General features: G+C 44.2%; 2 protein-coding genes across 13 annotated transcripts in view; one reads left to right on the top strand and one right to left on the bottom strand.

The window, feature by feature from the left end:
- The window catches only part of IST1 (IST1 factor associated with ESCRT-III), an 82,214-nt gene extending 78,724 nt beyond the window's left edge, over positions 1 to 3,490 (top strand). For all 12 annotated transcript variants that reach the window (XM_063796309.1, XM_054668067.2, XM_063796308.1 and 9 more), the window contains one exon: positions 2,104 to 3,490. In XM_063796309.1, coding sequence (XP_063652379.1) covers positions 2,104 to 2,303 — 200 coding nt within the window. In that variant the 3' untranslated portion in view covers positions 2,304 to 3,490. The remainder of the gene's footprint in view (positions 1 to 2,103) is intronic.
- PKD1L3 (polycystin 1 like 3, transient receptor potential channel interacting) overlaps positions 2,039 to 20,298 on the bottom strand; it is an 80,983-nt gene continuing 62,723 nt past the window's right edge. Inside the window, exons 25-30 of the mRNA XM_511095.6 lie at positions 11,825 to 11,952; positions 9,889 to 10,049; positions 8,429 to 8,639; positions 7,934 to 8,035; positions 4,574 to 4,705; positions 2,039 to 4,199 (exon numbers count right to left, since the gene is read on the bottom strand). Coding sequence (XP_511095.4) covers positions 4,059 to 4,199; positions 4,574 to 4,705; positions 7,934 to 8,035; positions 8,429 to 8,639; positions 9,889 to 10,049; positions 11,825 to 11,952 — 875 coding nt within the window. The 3' untranslated portion in view covers positions 2,039 to 4,058. The remainder of the gene's footprint in view (positions 4,200 to 4,573; positions 4,706 to 7,933; positions 8,036 to 8,428; positions 8,640 to 9,888; positions 10,050 to 11,824; positions 11,953 to 20,298) is intronic.

Genomic DNA, 20,298 nt, shown 5'->3' with positions numbered 1-20,298 from the left:
TTCACCACGTTGGTCAGGCTGGTCTTGAACTCCTGACCTTGTGATCCGCCTGCCTCAGCCTCCCAAAGTGCTGAGATTACAGGCATGAGCCACCAGGCATGAGCCACCGTGCCCGGCCAGCTCAGTGAATTTTGCAAAGCAAACATGTTCATGTAGCTACCTCTCAATTAAAAAAGTACTGGCCAGGTGTGGTGATTCACATTTGTAATCCAAGCACTTTGGGAAGCTGAGGCAGGAGGATCACTTGAGGCCAGGAGTTTGAGAACAGCCTGGGCAAGATCCTTGTTTCCACAAAAAATTTTAAAAAAACCCATCTGAGCTTGGTGGTGTGGACCTGTGGTCACAGCTACTCAAGAGGCGTTCTTAGCCCAGGAGTTCAAGATTACAGTGAGTGATCATTGTACTCCAGCCTGGGGGACAAAAGTGAGACCCTGTCTTAAAAAACAAAAATTAAGATACTACCTACCAGCAAAAACCAGAGGGAAGAATACTTTTAAATTTAGAGGCCGGGTGCGGTGGCTCACCCCTGTAATCCCAGCACCTTGGGAGGCCTAGGTGGGCAGATCACCTGAGGTCAGGTGTTCAAGACCAGGCTGGTCAACATGGTGAAACCCTGTCTCTACTAAAAATACACAAATTAGCTGGGTGTGGTGGCAGGCGCCTGTAATCCCAGCTACTCGGGAAGCTGAGGCAGAAGAATCTCTTGAACCCGGGAAGCGGAGGTTGTAGTGAACCAAGATTATGCCACTGCACTCCAGCCTGGGCGACAGAGTGAGACTTTGTCTAAAAAGAATAATATTAGACAGTTGTCTTATGGAGATACAATTTACATTTTTAAAAAACTCATATTTTTTTTTTTAGGCAGTCTTCCTCTGTCACCCAGGCTGGAATGCAGTGGCGTGATCTCGGCTCATTACAAGCTCCACCTCCCGGGTTCACGCCATTCTCCTGCCTCAACCTCCCAAGTAGCTGGGACTACAGGCATCCCCCACCACGCCTGGCTAATTTTTTTTTGTATTTTTAGTAGAGACGGGGTTTCGCCATGTTAGCCAGGATGGTCTTGATCTCCTGACCTTGTGATCTGCCCACCTCGGCCTCCCAAAGTGCTGGGATTACAGGCGTGAGCCACCACGCCCGGCAAACCCATACATTTTAAGTGTATACAGACACAATTCCACTCTCTGATCAAGGTATACAACATTAGTCTTACCTCAAAGTTCCCTTGTTGCCAGTCAACTCTGCCCTTCCGTCCAGAGTCAGAGCACTATTTTGATTTTTTTGTAATTTAGTTTTCCTGAATCTAGAACTTAAGGAAACATACAGTAGGTGTGTGTGGGGGTGTGATCTTAATATAAAATACTAGATGGAAGACTGGAAATACAGATCAGACTATTGTAACAAAATAACTTGGACATTATATTCCTTTAAAAAAACTTTGCCCCCAATCCCTAAAGAATGTTGGTTCTTAAGGAAGCAGTGTTTGTTCTATCAGAATCCTATTATCACTCCTTGGACTTAGTTGGTAAAGTAACAGACCTTATGAAAAGGAACAGTCGATTGCTCTGTGGATGTGGCCCCATGTATCCCACTTTGATTTCCCTTAAACTTTTTTCTCACCACAGGAAAGTAAAACAGGATTCAACCCTAATTAGAAAATGTAGATATTAACTGTCATTCAAATGTTTATTAGCCCTAGAATTAACTTTTTTTTAGCCAGGTGCGGTGGCTCACACCTGTAATCCAGCACTTTGGGAGGCTGAGGTGTGTGGATCACTTGAGATCAGAGTTCAAGGCCAACCTGGTGAAACCCTGTCTCTACTAAAAATACAAAAATTAGCCAGGTGTGGTGGTGTGCACCTGTAATCCCAGCTACTCAGGAGGCTGAGGCAGGAGAATTGCCTGAACCCAGGAGGCAGAGGTGCAGTGAGCCGAGATCACGCCACTGCACTCCAGCCTGGGTGACGGAGACTGTCTCAAAAAAAAAAAAAAAAAGTTTGTGAACTAAGGTTTTCTCCTGTGTTTTGATCATTTTATTTTTACTGCCAAAGGGGATCTGAGTCATTTCTCTGGTATTTGTAACGTTGTGCTCCTTGCCCTAATTAGGTCCTGGACCCAAGCCAGAAGCCTCTGCAAAGCTTCCTTCCAGACCTGCGGATAACTATGACAACTTTGTCCTACCAGAGTTGCCATCTGTGCCAGACACACTACCAACTGCATCTGCTGGTGCCAGCACCTCAGCATCTGAAGACATTGACTTTGATGATCTTTCCCGGAGGTTTGAAGAGCTGAAAAAGAAAACATAGGTCTCTTAAACCAGGCAACTTTCACGTTTTGGGAGTTGAGACTGAGCAATTTCTCCTTGTAACAAAGAATCTCCATGAAATTCTGTTTCATCTGTTAACTGTCACTCAGCACAACACTCCCTCTGGGCTCTCTTCCTGCTCCTCCAGATTCTGCTGCTTTCCAGTTCTCTGTTGATCCTGAGACTAACAATTGGAGACCGAGGCCAGAGCAACTGGCTCCTGGCAGCTGTGCTTGTCCGTTTCCTGTCAGAGTGATCCCAGGTTTCCTCCTGGCCCGTCCCATGGTCCCTCCACAGGAGTGAGAGAGGATGGGGGAAGCACTGTGGGAAGACCACCAAAGATGGCTGGACAGTGGGAGAGAGCACGTTGTGAAGCATCCCAGCCTCGTGTTGAGGTTCCAGACTTAGAAACAGACCCCTCTGTACAGGGGGATTGTGGTGAGTGAGAATCAAGGCCACCTTGTGTGTTTTCTCACTCTCGAATGCAAGTGGGAGAGAGAAAATGACTCGGGACGCCATTGTAACGGTTCCTGGAAGCTGGGCCCTCTCATTGGCATATACAGTACTCCTCGCTGCAGGGCACTGTCCCACCGGGATCCAGTTGCAAAGTTTGTCTTGACAGTTGAATGCCTCGCTTAGTTGTACTGGATTCTCAGGGAGCCCTCTGTGGCCTTTTGCTTTGCATGCTGTTTCCCTTGTACCAGAGGGCGGCACCGTGGAAATTGTTTTCCCTGTAGCATATTATGTTGGATTGCATTACTGGCAGAGAAAGGACAAGGTGCCATTCAAGTCTAGGGTGGGCTTCCAGCTGCCTTAATAGAAGTACTCAAGTCTTTTGGGTAGTGAGCTGGAAAGCCTACAGGAAAAGAGGGGTACCTGTTTTCATTTGAAAACTTTGATTCATGGAACCTTTAAAACTAATCTCAGAAAAATTTTTGGTGCCCATGCAGCTGTAGTTGTTCACTGCTTTCCTGGATGGATGGGACTCTTATGTCATAACTCCTGTTACTCCTTTGGCCCATAGCTAAGGTCATCCTTCCCCACAGGGGTGGCTTTGGGATTGGATGATACAGCTTTTGCTTCTGTGTAGTATACCTGTACATACTTGTTTCAGGCAGCCTTTCTTTAATCTTTTCAGTTGGTTTGTATTCTGTAGCTCAGTAGCTGCTAATAAAGTTAAAGATCCTGTGTCCTGCTTTCTCTACTGTTTGGTCAGATGATGAAGTATAAATCTGGATTTTAGTGGAGAATATTTTAACCAAGTGATCCATGTAAACCAGCCCTTACTTTCAGGATTCCTGGAGCAGTACAGAGCTCATTTTGATCTCTGTATTTAGATAGCCCAGATAGCATCTGTGAATTTCCTTGGTCTTCCTCAGTGGCAGGGCTCCGCATCTGCCATGCCTCTTCCTTGGATGTTTATTTTTAGTAAGTAAGTTGCAGTGAGCTCACTTCTGACTGCTTCATTTCCCGCAGCCATCCTGGGCCATGGGTGGTGAGTTCTGTTACTTGCTGCTTGGCAGCAGAGCTAGTTTGTCTCGTAGTATTCTTGCATTGTTAATCCTATCTTGACAGTGCCAAGATCCATAAGAACTTGGGACCAAGGGGATTTTGATTCCTAACTTACAGAATTAAAAACAAAGTATATTATAATTACAGAATTAAAAACAAAGTATATTATAATTTTAAAGCTATGCCATGCAAAGATAAGTAGTAATACGCTAATAAATACTAAGCCAAGTAGGAGATAACAGGATTAAGGTAGTTCATCTAAAACTTCAGTGTCACTGCCCATTGCTGTCGTGGCTGCTTGCTCAGATGAGGTTTTTTGGGGCCAACTGATTCCTAACAAATTTGAGAGCTTCTGTAGCAGTGTATCTATTAGTGCAGCTTCTTTCTGAGTATTGAAGACAAAAAGAGAAAAGTGAGAAAATTGAAATTACGGCTAATACTGGAGTAAAAAAAAGTACCAAAGATTTTTTTAAAATTAGTAAATGTAAAGATACAATTTCTTTAATAATTTGCAGTCAGGCATTGGAGTGTTTCCACTAATGGTTGCAAGCCAACTATTTATAGGACAATGGCTATAGAATATTATGTAGTCTTATAAATTGGGTTTCCTAGGAAGATAGCTGGCAGAGCTTTTGAAACTAATAAAGGGAATATGATACTGTGCATTATAAATTATGTCAGCCCGTAATCTTAGGGGCAGTTACAGTGGAGCTTTCCCAGTGATACAACAGCATGCTAGTTTATCTTTTAGTTACCTACCTTAAGCGACTTTCTTTCTTTTCCAAAGGCCATGAGAATGGCCGAAACGAAAAGATTAATTACCACAAGTACCATCAAGATGACACTGGTGAGGATCAGAAAGGTGCCCAGGACTGGGTCTAAAGCGAAAACCTGGGAAAACAATAAGAACACTTGCAGTGACTGACAATTTAGTTTATACTTTACAAACATAAGCTATATGCTAATGTTTGGGATCTTATCAGAAGAAAAGCTTATCCGAAGGAAACTTAGGGAGAGAGTCAAAAGATAATAAGAAGGAAAATACTTTTAAATGGACAGAAGAGCAGGAATGACTCATTTTAAGGAGGTTAAGATAATTGTGACTGCAGGGCTTTCACAAGAAAACAGGTGAGTTGCAGTGGAATTGGAAATGATTCAAATGTCACATGAGTTTTGGCAAAAAATACATCTAATCATGGAAGCTATAAGTGGGGGGGGGGGGGTAAGCAAACATTGAAAGATTAAATGCATACCAGAAATGAGAATGCAAACTGTCTCTGCCATATCAAGAAACTACAACCCTAAACACAGGAGCATTCCAATAAAAGTTAACAGGTTGGCCACAGAAAACTGGCTTTTTAGTATTTTTTTTTCCATTGTCATTTTTAAAGGTACAAGCATTGAGTTCTGCCATTCTTTACTTTTCTGCATAAATAAATATCAAGTTCTGGGCTTATTGGAATGGTTCCCATAACAAAAACTCTTTAAAATTTAGATGTTCTTTTTCAACAAATGGTATTTATTTTCCCTTGGTATTGGCCCATTCATTGTTGCCACTAGGGCACTGTTTAAAAATATCCCAACAGAGGGGTTGATTACAGTCAATGCCACCCTGGTGGAAATCTATATGGCAAAATATTTTCAAGCACCAAACTGTTTTACCTACTTAAAAATGCTTATTATAACAATTTCAGGTCAACCAGATAATGTGGGCAATCTCTGAGTTTGTGATACAAGACTTATTTCCAATAAGTTTATTTTTACGTACAATTTTACTGTTTATTTTTTGTTTGCTCTATTTGTTTTTTACTTTATGTTTACTGTATTTTTATGTACAATTACATCCAAAGCAGAAAAGTTCCTTTTTTATCCCCAAAAGGAGGTGTCAGCAAAAATTTGTTACTCTGATTACTTCCTTCACAGCTTTAGGATACGAAGTGCTACAGTGGCAAAGGCTCATCCCCTAGTTATTGGAGCTAGAACAACAGAACACAGCCTAGTCAGCCAAAATAGCAGTTACAGTTGTCCCTTAGTATCTGAGAGAGATTGGCCCCAGGGCCCCCACAGGTACCAAAATCTGAGGATGCTTAAGTCCCTTATTTTTATTTTTTAATTGCAAGCTTCCCTAAAGGTTAAGAAAGTGTCTTCTCCCCCACTTTTTTTTTTTTTTTTTTTTTTGAAATGGTCTTGCTCTCACCCAGGCTGGAGTGCAGTGGCGTGATCTTGGCTCACTGCAACCTCCACCTCCCAGGTTCAAGCGATTCTCCTCAGTCAGCCTCCTGAGTGGCTGGGATTACAGGTTCCCACCACCATGCCTGGCTAATTTTTGTATTTTAGTAGAGACGGGATTTTACCATGTTGGCCAGGCTGGTCTTGAACTCCTGACCTCAAGTGATCAGCCCCACCTTGGCCTTCTAGAGTGCTGGGATTACAGGCGTGAGCTACTGTGCCCGGCTCAAAGTCCCTTTTTAAAAATGGCACAGTATTTGCATAAACCCTATATACATCTCTCTTATACTTGAAATAAACTTTAGATTACCTCTAGTACTTTATAGTGGAACTGCTACGTAAAATAGTTGTTACACCGGTTTGTGGTTTTTTGTGGGAGACAGACAGTCTCGCTCAGAGGGCAGTGGGATGATCATAGCTCATTGCATCCTCACTCCTGAGCTCAAGCAGTCTTTTCACTTTGGCCTCCTAAGTAACAGGAACTACAGGTACATGCTACCATGCCTGACTCTTCTACTGTATTTTAAAATGTGTGTTATATTTTATTGTTACCTTTCAAATATTTTCATTCTGGGATTGGTTGAATCTGTGGATGCAGACCCTGCAGATACAACATTAGAAACTGAAGCTACCCATTTTAATTAGTAATTTTGGAATTCTAGATCATTAGAATGATCAACCATGATCAAAATCTTGCCAGTTTCACTGCTTAAATGGCAGGTTTTTCCTTGCTTGGTCATATCTACCCTTTACATACCAGGGTTTGGAGCCCAGTGCCTCATTTGGGTTTCCTACTTTATATGTTGAGGAGGAAGGCAGGGATTTCTGTTGGTAGTTCCTGGGAGGAAATAATAGGCTCTCTGAAGTGAGTAGTTATTAACTCAACAGAAATAACGCAGTTTCTCTTAGAACTGTACCTTCCTAATTCTTTGTCACTTCCATTATGTCACTTTTTTTTTTTTTTTTTTTTTTTTTTTGAGACACAGTTTCACTCTCTTGCCCAGGCTGGAGTGCAGTGGCACAATCTCAGCTCACTGCAACCTCCGCCTCCCAGGTTAAGGCAATTCTCCTGCATCAGCCTCCTGAGGAGCTGGGATTACAGGTGTGCACCACCACGCCTGGCTAGGCTAATTTTTGTGTTTTTATTAGAGATGGGGTTTCACCATGTTGGCCAGGCTGGTCTTGAACTCCTGACCTCAAAAGTGATCCGCTGGCTTCGGCTTCCCAAAGTATTAGGATTACAGGCGTGAGCCACCGCACCTGGCCTTTTTTTTTTTTTTAATTTAAATAGACATAGGGTCTGGAGTGTAGTGGCATGATCATGGCTTACTGCAGCTTCCAACTCCTGGGCTCACAGGATTCTCTCTCCTCAGCCTCCAGCCTCCTGAGTGGCTAGGACTACAGGTGCATGCCACCACACCTGGCTAATTTTTATTTTTTACTTTTAGTAGAGACAAAGTGTCTATGTTGCCCAGGCTGGTCTCAAATTCTTGGCCTCAAGCAGTCCTCCCCTTCTTGGCCTCTCATGGCTTGAACCAACTTACCCTACCCTGTTAATGCACTTTCAAAGGGCCATTGAGAAGCAGAGAATCTTGTTAATCTGGCCAAGCACAAGAGCACAAGCTTCGGCTCAGTGTCCTTTGCCAATAAGATTAAGGACACAAGAAGTGAGGAAGGAGGGACTGAGTGCTTAGGAAAGGGCAGATTTCTGAAAGCAACAGCCATGTAAATGCTGTATGCATAGGCAGTACCATAAAGCAGAAGAGCAAAGGACTGAAATTTTCCCCCTTTTCCAGTGTGCAGTGTACAGTAGGGGGCTGTTTTAGGACCCCCCCAATTTTCCTTGTTCAATATATTGAATTCTGTGAGGAAACAAATTATTATTTTTACCTCCTCTTGGTGAGAAATTCCCATCAGGAGACCAACAACAGTCACTGCTGAGCTGAAAAATGTCCGGTAGTCAGAGATGCTGCATCCAAACAGCAGGTTAAACTGAACAGAAGGAGAAAGGCCAGTTAGTGCAAGCCGAGCGCACATCTTTCTATCCTGAGGTGCTTGGGGATGTGGCCAACATAGAAGCAATGGAACAGAAATTCCTTGTGGCCAAATTGTGCCCAAAGAATACATAAACTTCCTTTGTAATAACATAGTGTTTTCATAGAAATTTATTTGACTTTTATATTACCGTGTGAGCTAAGTTTTATCCCCATTTTAGAGAAAAATATGTGGGTTTAAGTCATACCAGTTAAGTATGGAACTAGAACTAAACCTGGCTTTCCTACTGTACCACCTCGGGTTTCTGTGTTGTGACCATTTCTATGGGAAGCGATGCGATTCCAAGACCACAGCACACGGAGAAGGAGAGACAGCAACGTGGGGGCTTACGGCAATGGCATAGCCTGTCAGCAGGATTAGGATGATCAGCAGAAAGCCCACCACCTCGTCCCAGGCTCTGCTCAGTGTCCTGCCGATGACCCGCAGCCTGGGGCTATGACGCAGCAGGTTCCATAACTGAACAGTTGCCAGGAGAACTAGGAAGCCCACAAGGTGAGTCGCAGCAGAGTTCACTTTTACTGCCTCATAGAAGCTGATGAATCTGCACCAAGGAAAGCTGACAGTTACTGAGCAAGAAGTATGTGCCTATACTGCAGTTTCCCCAGCGCCCCTGCTGCTGATCGTGGCAGCCCTGAGTCCTGTGAGGTCAAATGCTTTTTGATGTGAGAACTGCTTTCTAGTGTGGCCTCCTGTGAGTTGTGGATATGGGAGTAACAGAAGGCCACATACTATTCAAGTGATCTACCTGCTGCAGATTGCACTGGGAGCTGTGCCGAAGAAGCCTTAAAATGTGACCTCTAGCTGATTTCTTTATTCCAAATTCATCCTGGGAAGCAAAACCAGCCTCCTGCACTGCTCTGAGCCACATCTCTCCTCTCAAAAGGAGATTAACTCAGCCCAGAGAGAGGAGCCATGCTGCTGGTCTGTTTTCTGTGGCACACTAATCCTGTGTTCTCTGGCAGTACAGGATTGATGTAATAGGTGCAATCAAGCTTAGAACAAAATGATGGGTGGTAGACTAGAGGCGAGGGGTGTTGCTTAGCAATTAGGTTTTGTTTTGAGAGAGAGACATTCATAATTTTAGGTTGCAGCAACCAGGTTACTTGGAAGGAGCCCCACAGACACTAGGCAAGTGGCACTCTGCACAGATCCGCTGTCGCTGCATAAACTGCTCTCCATAAGGCCTACTTGAAACAATGCCTCAGGAAAAGTTACACAGATCACCACCCAGGCTGTTGGCCACTGATGCAAAGGTTAGCAAAGCACCACTTGGCAACACTTGGCATGGGAAACAGATAGATGTCCCTCTCCATGGGAAAAACCAGAGAAGGTGCCCAAAGAGGCACCAAAAATCTCTTAGTATGGATGAGTGAATGGATGAACATCCCTACCCAGAAAGCAGCTCCCTTTGCATTTAAAGGATGGGACTATGTGTCGTGGTTTTATTTAAAGGATTATTTGTCGTGCGTTAGGCTTTATGCCTTCGCCAGAGGGCAAAATAATGACCAATTCCAGGCCCTTCTGAAATTTAAATGCATTATCCTTAAGCACATACCTAAGCACTAATGAAGGCAGAAGAGCTCTTCAAAGTGACTAGCAGTTAAATGGCTTCTAGTTCACTGTCTTCTCTGCTGTGGACATGAGTCCAAGTTCTCTTTTAACTCTAATGTTATGCAAATACAGATCTGGTAGGGCAGTGAAGGAAGGGGAGTTTGAAGAATACTTGTGTATAAACAGGAAACTTTAGACATGAGGTAGGAATATGCTGTGCCCCTCAGGCTTCCTCTCACCTGTCCTGGTCATCGTGGTATCGTGCCATGTTTTTCTTATGTAGAGAAATACTCTTCATGTCAAGCCCCAGGAGGATGAAGCTAATGAGGATTATACTTGTGTCCAGAATGTTTCTTTTCCCAGTGAAGAACCTCCACTTCTGCTGTTTCAGCTGACAACCCTAAACATAGACAGCACAGTCACTGTTGCTTGTCTGAGAGATTAGCTAGGTCTCTCCCTGCTCAAGTGTGACGAATGCAGCTGATGTCTATGGGCAAAGCACACTGCCAGGCATTTATCAGATCTCACTTGGACAAATGGGTTATGGTCTTAGTTCAGCTCTGTAGTCTTCAGAAATGCTGCTTACAAAAAAGTTATCTTCAAACAACTTCCATTGGATACATTTATTGTTTTTCTTGGAGATCATAAACTGTCACTTAAAAATCAATAATACAAAAGTTTCTTTCTTTGAGACAGGGTCGCGCTCTGTTGCCCAGGCTGGAGTGCAGTGGTGCGATCATAGCTCACTGCAGCCTCAACCTCCCAGGCTCAGGCTCAAGCAGTCCTCCTACCTCAGCCTCCCAAGTAGCAGGGACCACGAGCACATGCCACCATGCCCGGCTAAGTTTTGTATTTTTTGTAGAGACAGGGTTTTGACATTTTGCCCAGGCTAGTCTTGAACTCCTGGCTTCAAGTGATCTGCCCACCTCAGCCTCCCAAGGTGCTGGGATTACAGGCGTGAGCCACCATGCCCAGCAAAAATTTCTAAATTAGTTATCAAGCCTGAGAATGAAAAAAAAAAATACTATGTTTGGCTTAAGATATAAATATATTTTCTTCTGAGTGTAATCATCTGTATTTTTCTTTTTCTTTTTTTTTTTTTTTTGAGACAGAGTTTCACTCTTGTCACCCAGGCTGGAGTGTAGTGGTGCCATCTTGGCTCACTGCAACCTCTGCCTCCCAGGTTCAAGCAATTCTGCCCCAGTCTCCCGAGTAGCTGGGACTATAGGAGCCCGCCACCATGCCCAGCTGATTTTTGTATTTTTAGTAGAGACAGGGTTTCGCCATGTTGGCCAGGCTGGTCTTGAACTCCTGACCTCAGGTGATCAACCCATCTCAGCCTCCCAAAATGTTGGGATTACAGGCGTGAGCCACTGTGCCTGGCCAATCACTTTTTTCTTTCTTTTTTTTTTTTTTTTTGAGATGCAGTTTCACTCTTGTTGCCCAAGCTGAAGTGCAAGGGCGCGATCTCGGCTCACTGCAACCTCCGCCTCCCGAGCAGCTGGGATTACAGGCATATGCCACCACGCCCGGCTAAATTTGTATTTTTAGTAGAGACGGCATTTCTCTATGTTGGCCAGGCTGGTCTCGAACTCCCGACCTCAGGTAATCCGCCTGCCTCGGCCTCCTAAAGTGCTTGAACTACAGGCATGAGCCAATCATTTGTATTTTTGAGTGCTTGCTCTTTGTTCATCATACTTGCTTGGTATTACTTCATATAGGGCTAATAAAACTACAAAAGTACTATTTCTATAGACTTAATTCTTTAGCTCCTGAAAAATTGAAAGAGCCAATCTATTTGGTGGAAAACCAGTCAGCCTTTAACTGAATTCAGGTTTCTGAAAAGGACCAAGATTATAGCCATAATTCTAGTAACATGTCATTGTAGAGCTTCCCAAATAAAATGTGGCAACCTTTATTTCTCACATCTAACACCATCATCATCATCATTATTTTTGAGACAGGGTCTTGCTCTGTCGCCCAGGCTGAAGTGCAGTGGCGTGATCTTAGCTCACTGCAACCTCTGCCTCCCAGGCTCAAGCAATTCTCACATCTCAGCCTCCCGAGTAGCTGGGACCACAGGTGCATGCCACCACACCTGGGTAATTTTTGTAGTCTGGTAAAGATGAGGTTTTGCCATGTTGCCCAGGCTGACATCTAACATTATTGACTCACCTGTATGAAGGCATAGTAACAGACCAATAGATAATAGATGACTTGTGAGATGATAGACCAGACACAGCCCTTCTTTGACATCTGAAGGGAAGTGAAGCTTTCCAGTCTCACAGAGGTGAAGAAAGCACCTGAGAATAACAAAGAACACCTGGAGTCAAGAGTCTAAAACTTTTGCCCTCTTCTTGTTAAACTTTGTCTTTTAATAACCCCAACTCTTCCTGTATCATCAAATGTTTCTGAGTCTCAGTGCTCCACTTAGTATTTCCTTTAGAGCTGTCATGAACATTAAAGGAGATCATGTATGCAAAGCTATTGGAGAAATACTGGTTTTACAAAAGTCAGTAGTGGGAAAGGATATGCTGTTGACCCTACCTTGAAGGGAGGTGTCGGTGGCTTAACAGTTATTATAGATGTTACCCTATCCATGTCAGAGTGGCTGCAGAGAGAGGTCTAAAGCACTGATACCCCACGAGTACTAACGGTATCCCATGGATACTCAGTAATTTACATAAGGATGGACTAAAAGGCTTCAGCCTCCACCTGGAAGGACATTGAAAATGTTGACATTCATAAAATCATGAAAGGTCTTGTGAATACAAACCTTTCACAAAGCTTCAAAATATTAGTGATGGCAGCATCACCCTGTCTGGAGTGGCTGCTGCCATGACATCGGCTGCAGTGGGAGGCATGGCCGGGGCTTTGTGCTCTGTTGAGCTGCGGGAGCCAGTAACAGGTGGGAGCCCTGCCCCCTTCTGAGTTGGAGGGTTGGGAGCCCCACACTCCTGGGCAGAGCTGCAGCTGCCCAGCCACAGCTGCAGACCTGGGCATCCCTGCACTTGGGGGCTCAGGAAACCCCCCTGCCCCTGCAGGTTCAGAAGTGCCTGCTCCCACTGCATGGCCTCTCCCCACTCCCAGCACCTGCTCTGATTTTGGAGCAAAGTTTTGGCTAAGCCTGGGCACTGTCATGACCCAGCTGGGTGTGTGTGCGCTTGGGGCAGTGCTGACAAGCAGCCCCCTACTGCCTCGGCCTTCTCCAAACTTTGGACACGGACAAGCATGTGAGGCAGGGAGGGTGAGGGGGGGCTGAGGGTGGCTTGGCATGGGCCCGCAGGTGCCCCTTGGCACAAACAGCCTGGGCACCATGGGTGACATGGATGGCAGCAGGAGGCAGGCAGGCTCCTGGGCAGAAAGGGGCAGTACCCAGTAAAGCCCCACCTTTAAGCCAGGGATCATCTGAAGCCTGGGGGCTGGGCTGCCAGTTCTGGAACCTGTCAGTTTCACTAACTCAATTGAGAACTTATGGCGCTTCTTCTGGGCCCACCCATGGCTGCCCATGGACCAATAACCACACACTTACTCCCCTCTGAAGCCCATAAAAACACCAGACTCAGCCAGACCTGGGCAGATGGCAGGATGACCTGCCTGCAGATAGGAGCTACCCACTCCAGGTCTCTCTGCTGAGGGCTACACAAACAATGGGACGACCTGCCTGTGGATAGGAGCTACCAACTCCAGGTCTCCTGAAAACTGTCTTGTCACTCAATGAAGCTCCTCTCCACCTCTCTCACCCTCCAGTTGTGAGTGTACCTCATTCTTCCTGGATGCAGGACAAGAACTCGGGACCCGCCGAGTGGTGGGACTGAAAGAGCTGTAACACAAACAGGGCTGAAACACACCCCCTTGCTTGCCACACTGCAGGCAATGAGAAGGACAGAATAGCTGTGGCCCTTTGGGGGAGCCCAGACCTACAGGCTCCCTGAGCCAGGGCTGTGACACCCTCTTTGGGGCTCTGTGCTTCTGGCATCTCCAAGATTCTAGGCACCATGGCATTCCTCAGATGCAGTTACCCACAGCAGAAACCACATGCAGTACATCTGGTCCAGCTTTAGCCTTTCAGGGAGCTGGCACCTGTGCCAGCACATAGAGCTGCCCAACTCACTGCAGCAGCCAGCGTGCCTGGCTGTGTGCAATGGCTGGACCCCGTGCTTGCTCATCCATACATCCCTCACTGCTCTGTACCTGGCTGTCTCTTGGCAGGTGTGGGATCCAGGCCAGTAGCAGGAGCTGAGTACAGGCTACCAGGCCAATTCGGCAGAACGAGCACAGTGGCTGCAAGCAATACTCAGGCAGAAGGTGCTGCCGGCCACAGAGGTTTCTGGCTGGCAAAGCAACACCCTAAGGATGCTGTGACATTAGAACTAAGATGTACCCCTTGTAGGTAAAAAAGACATTTAAGAACAAAAGGAATTTCTATTTCACCTAGCTAGCTCTCAAGACTGGAACTTTTCCCATGTTTATTTTAATCCCTGTCTATATTTTGTTAGTAACTAAAAACCCCATGAAGACCCTTAGGAAGCCTTTGTGCTTCATTAGAAACAAGCATAAGAGAAGTGGTCTACTCTGCAGGTCTGAGAGAAGAATTCTTGATTAGGAGAAAGATGTGATGGAAAACGGAAGGATACTTGTGAGCCAATTCTGGGAGAAGAAAGAGAAGTTGGATTAGGATAGATGTCCTGTGAAAGGTGGGGGAACTGAATGGACCAGTTTAACTCCAATCCCTTGCAAAATGCCACTATAATGAAAGTGACAGGATAAAGTAAAAACTTCAATAGATGAAGAAAAGGAGGGCAGATGAGAGCAACAAACTGCTGGAAGCTGAAAAGTAGAGGAATCACATTGACTTAGCAAGTTCAAGAAAGCTGAAATCTAAGGCAGCTGTACAGGAAACCCGGAAGCAAGCTAATTCTAACCAAGAAACCTTGGAAAGCCTCAGAAATTGCAGGCATCAGGTACTTCTGAAGGTAGAAGTTCAGGTGGAACTGAAAATAGCATCAACTGAAAGTCAATATATATATAAACAACAACTAGATTCCAAATTTCCTCCCTCACCATTCACAACCAGGTATTTGCTACCTATCTTGCCTTCTACCACCCCATGACTGAAGGTTTGTTTCCCAGTGATGCTGTATGAGAGAATCTGGACTTGGGGGCACCAGCTACCTCTGAGAGTAATGGTTTACTGGAAAAGGGGATTAAGGGAAAGTTTACATGCTGCATGGTGAGACACTTCCCAGATCCCTTCCCTCAACTTGCTCTGATAAGTATACTCAAGGTTGGAGTTTGTAGGGTCTCTAAAAACTGACTGCCCAAAAAGAGAGACTTAGATACCCAGTTGATAAGCTCTATGCATGGGCACAGAGCTTTGTTTTTTATTTTTTTTTTATTTTTTTGAGATGGAGTCTCACTCTGTCCCCCAGGCTGGAGTGCAGTGGCACGATCTCAGCTCACTGCAACCTCCGCCTCCTGGGTTCAAGCAATTCTCCTGTCTCAGCCTCCTGAGTAGCTGGGATTACAGGCATGTGCCACCATTCCTGGCTAATTTTTGTATTTTTAGTAGATATGGGGTTTTGCCAAGTTAGCCAGGCTAGTCTCAAACTCCTGACTTCAGGTCATCTGCCTGCCTCGGCCTCCCAAAGTGCTGGGATTACAGGTGTGAGCCACCATGCCCAGCCAGGCACAGAGCTTATAATTAGCATTTATTTGCTTTTTATTGCCTTTTTTTTTCTTGATATAGGGTCTGGCTCTCACCCAGGCTGGAGTGCACTGGTATGATCTCAGCTCACTACAACCTTTGATTCCCAGGATCAAACCATTCTGCCACCTCAGCCTCCCAAGTAGCTGAGACAACATGTGCACACCACCATGCCAGGCTAATTTTTGTATTTTTGGTAGAGACGAGGTTTCACACCATGTTGCCCAGGCTGGTCTCGAACTCCTGGGCTCAAGTGATCTTCCTGCCTTGGCCTCCTAAAGTGCAGGGATTATAGGCTTGAGACACCACACCCAGCCTGCCTTTCTTTAAAAGGACAGCCAGGCACTTGAACCTCTAATGCTGAAAACTGTAGATCAAAACAAACAACAAATCAAAAAACTAGAGACAGTAAAGGATCAGAAGGAAAAAACCCACCATAATATCCTCAGAGTTAAGAGGATATTGCATCCGTAAAAGAACAATAAGAGACTATGAAAAAAACAATTTGGAAATTAAATATTATAGAAAGAAAAAATAGTTTAGAAGATAAAAATTAAATACTGCAGATATTAGATGAAAAAGATGGAAAACAGAAGCAAAAATATAAGAAAATCAGAACTCCAGGAGTTACAATGTCAAAATGCTAGAAAATCAGAAAAAGTGAACAGAGAAAATGGAGAAGAAATTAACCAAAAAAATGCAAGAAAATTCCTCAGAACTTAAGGTCACATTTCCAGATGATAGAACATTCTATGACATTCTTTTTTTTTTTTTTTTTGAGATGGAGTCTCGCTCTGTCACCCAGGCTGGAGAGCAGTGGCACCGTCTCAGCTCACTGCAACCTCCACCTCCTGGGTTCAAGCGATTCTTCTGCTTCAGCCTCCCGAATAGTTGGGACTGCAGGCGCGAGCCACCATGCCTGGGTAATTTTTGTATTTTTAGTAGAGACGGGGTGTCACCATATTGGCCAGGCTGGTCTCGAACTCCTAGACCTTGTGATCCACCTGCCTCGGCCTCCCAAAGTGCTGGGATTACAGGCATGAGCCACCGTGCCCGACCTCTATGACATTCTTTCATAACTCAGAGGACAAAGAAAAAAACCTAAAAACTTTTGGGGTTGGGGACTGGGAATCAGCATGCCAGCATAATACTTTTTAACACTAACATGAAAAGCTAGAAAGCAATGGAGCTACACTTTTCAAAATTCTGGCTGGGCACGGTGGCTCATACCTGTAATCCCAGCACTTTCGGAGGCCAAGGTGGTCAGATCACTTGAGGTCAGGAGTTCAAGACCAGCCTGGCAAACATGGCGAAACGCCATAAAATATGTAAATACATAAATTGTAAAAATAAAAAAATCAGCCAGGCATGGTGGCGGGCACCTGTAATCCCAGTTACTTGGGAGGCTCAGGCAGGGAGAATTGCTTGAACCCAGGAGGCAGAGGGTACAGACAGCCAATATGGTGCCACTGCACTCCAGCCTGGGCGACAGAGCAAGACTCCATCTCAAACAAACGAACCAAAATCCTGCAAGAAAGAAATTATATACAGATAAATTAGAATCTTATGTGATGGGAGAATAAAAACACTTTTGGAGATGTAAGTCTCCAACAAATTTACCTCTCTTGTACTCTTCCAGGAAGTTACCAGAGCATGTGCTCTAGCAAAATGAGCAAGTAAGCCAAGGAAGGAAGACATGGAATCCAGAAGAAAGGGGATCCAATAGAGGAGAGAGGTAAAGATAATCCCAGGGTGATGGTGAAGGGAGTGTCCTGGATGACGGCTGTACAGCAGCCTAGAGAATAATCAATCCAGACTGTACCCAAGACGGAGGGCTCCAGGGAGGGTGTCTCCAAGAAGATAAAATGATAGTTTACATGATACTCTAAGAGAATGAGAGGTTTCTACTTTTAGGAAGAATTTGGAGATTAATCAATGACAGATACATAGAAAACCAAGCAGATTTTTAAAAAAGTAATATTCTAGAGAAATCAAAAGGATGTATAAGAAAGGAAATCTAATTATAATATACTAATGTCTCATCTTTGAAAAACACAATGGTAATGCTCAATATTAAACTAAATAAATTTTATTACTATATTGGGAGAATGAGGAAAGATAAAAGACGTGTATATGTTTGAGATATATGTGGGTGTAAGAAAGCTACCTCCGGCTGGGTGAGGTGGCTCAAGCCTGTAATCCCAGCATTTTGGGAAGCTGAGGCAGTTGGATCACCTGAGGCCAGGAGTTCAAGACCAGCCTGGCCAACATGGTGAAACCCCATCTCTACTGAAAATACAAAAATTAGCTGGGTGTGGTGGTGGGTGCCTGTAATCCCAGCTACTCGGGAGGCTGAGGCAGGAGAATGGCTTGAGCCCCGGAGGCAGAGGTTGCAGTGAGCTGAGATCGCACCACTGCACTCCAGCCTGGGAGACTGAGTGACACACTGCCTCAAAAAAAAAAAAAAAAAAAAAAAAAGCTAAATTTTCATCCTAACAGAAATAGATAACACCTAAAACAGAAAATTTGTGAAATAGACAATAACCATGTTAATTTTTTTTTTTTTTTTTTTTTTTTTGAGATAGAGTTTATCTCTTGTTGCCCAGGCTGGAGTGCAATGGCATGATCTCAGCTCACTGCAACCTCTGCCTCCTGGGTTCAAGTGATTCTCCTGCCTCAGCCTCCCAAGTAGCTGGGATTATAGGCAACCGCCACTACTCCCGGCTAATTTTTTTGTGTTTTTAGTAGAGATGGGGTTTCGCCATGTTGGCCAGGCTGGTCTCGAGCTCCTGATCTCAGGTGATCCACCCACCTCGGCCTCCTAAAGTGCTGAGATTGCAGGCGTGAGCCACCGTGCCTGGTCCAAGTTAATAATTTTTAAATTCTGAAAGATCTAGTTTAAAAAAATGGAAAGTAGCCTCTGGGGAGTAGGAATGAGGTAGGGATGAACTGAGGACTCCTGTTTTTCCCTTGAACTGTTTGACTTTTAGAGTTATATTTAAATATAATAACTTTAATTAAAATAATACATTTAAATTAATGGTATAAGACAGAGAAAGAAACTGGGCCTTCTTTTGAACTACCCAGGTGTCTTAGTCCATTTCGTGTTGCTATAAAGGAGTATCCAAGACTTGGGTAATTTATAAAGAAAAAAGGTTTCTTTGGCTCACAATTCTGATGGCTGGGAAGTTCAAAATTGGGCATGTGCATCTAGTGAGGGCCTCAGGCTGCTGCCACTCATGGCAAAGGTGAAGGGGAGACAGCCTGTGCAGAGATCACATGGAACAAGAGGAAGCAAGAGAAGGGTGGGGGAGATTCCAGGCTTTTTTTAAACAACCAGCTTTCTTGGGAACCAATAGAATGAGAACTCACTTACTCCTAAGGGAGGGCATCAATCTATCCGTGAAGGATCTGCCTCCCAGGACCCAAACACCTCCCACCAGGCTCCACTTCCAATGCTGGGGATCGAATTTCAACATGAGTTTTAGAGGGGACAAACATCCAACCCATAGTACAAGATCACAGAGAGGAGAGAAGAGGCCTTCATACCCACATCACTGGACTCCAACATCAGGATCACAACACAGAAGAGGTTCACATTAGCATTGAAGACCACAAATTCCACAAAGAGGCCTTTTGTGCGATGGTCTAGCCAATGCCTCTGTTCAAGATGCTGTAGAACTCTGGGTAAACAGAGGACAGGGTCAGCCCATTTTCTTTAATACTGCAAAGGAGGAAAATATCCTGATGCTTCCAATATCACTGTCATATACCAGGTAAGATGTTCCATTTCCCAATCTACTTTTCCTATGAAATATTTTATGATTACTAATGCCCAAACTTTCACTGGTATTACATTTAGTAGACCATAGAAATGAAAGTTTTTATAATAGTATTCACAACAAGGTTAAATATTCAGGAAAATACACTTGGCATTTCAGGTCTGAAGTAGAATTTCATATGCTATGACAACTATTTCTACTTGAAGTATTAAATGCTACTCTTTACTAACAGCTGTTCAGTGTTGGGAGGTAGGAGGAGTAGAAATGTCATTATTCAGTTGACATTGTGGTTTGTGAATAATGAATTCCTTGCACTTAAATGAAGAGTTAATTATTTTTATTTAGGCTTTTTCTCACGTAATGACAAAGACTCTCAGAATACTAAACCACTCTCTAAGTCTCAGGAAATTTAATTTTGGCATTGGACTTTTGGGTTCCTGTATTTTGGCTCATGAACGGCAATGTTTCCTTTATATGTGAAGATTACAGCTTGTCCAAGCTATGGTTACTTGAATTTAACTTCAGCTAAGATTGAAAATGATAGGTATTTTTCCAGCTACAAAATAAATTTTGGCAAATTGCCAAACCAAAACATACCTGTAATTTGAAGCTGAGCAAGTAATTTTTAAACTAAAGCATATATTTCCTTAGAAGTCTAAAATAAAAGTGTCCATAAGAGTTACAGACAGTATAGTAGCTGTCAAAACTAGTCAAATGGGTCTGAAATTCCTATTTGTCCTATGAATGGCCAAAAGCAAGTATTTTGGTCCTCTTGTTCAGGGCCCAGGCTTACTCACCGGGTTGCAGTACTGGAGTTTCTTCCAAGTTTCACAGCGTATCCTCCTCCTGAGTAAGTGGCAAATTCCCCTTGAATAGGATAGCCACCCAGGGTCTCCTGATTCTGATAATGCCAAATGCTATCTGATTTGGTGATGTTTGTATCAAGGGGGCCCCAATTAACCCCATAGTTCTCTGTATCCTCCTGATGTTGGTGAGATGGCTTCACTTGCTCCTGGGGAGACACTCCAGCTGGGAAGAGTCCGGTATCAGGAATGCGAATCTGACGAAGCAGAACATTGCCCAAAAGAAAGGAGTTCCCATCAGCAATAAATCCTAATGAGAAAGTGAAAGAAACAGTTTGGTTTATATATTTCTAAAAT

The sequence above is a fragment of the Pan troglodytes genome, chromosome 18 (genome assembly GCF_028858775.2).
Source record: "Pan troglodytes isolate AG18354 chromosome 18, NHGRI_mPanTro3-v2.0_pri, whole genome shotgun sequence".
Taxonomy (NCBI): domain Eukaryota; kingdom Metazoa; phylum Chordata; class Mammalia; order Primates; family Hominidae; genus Pan; species Pan troglodytes.
Note: the sequence above shows the minus strand (reverse complement) of the source record. Positions and strands in the feature narration are given on the sequence as shown.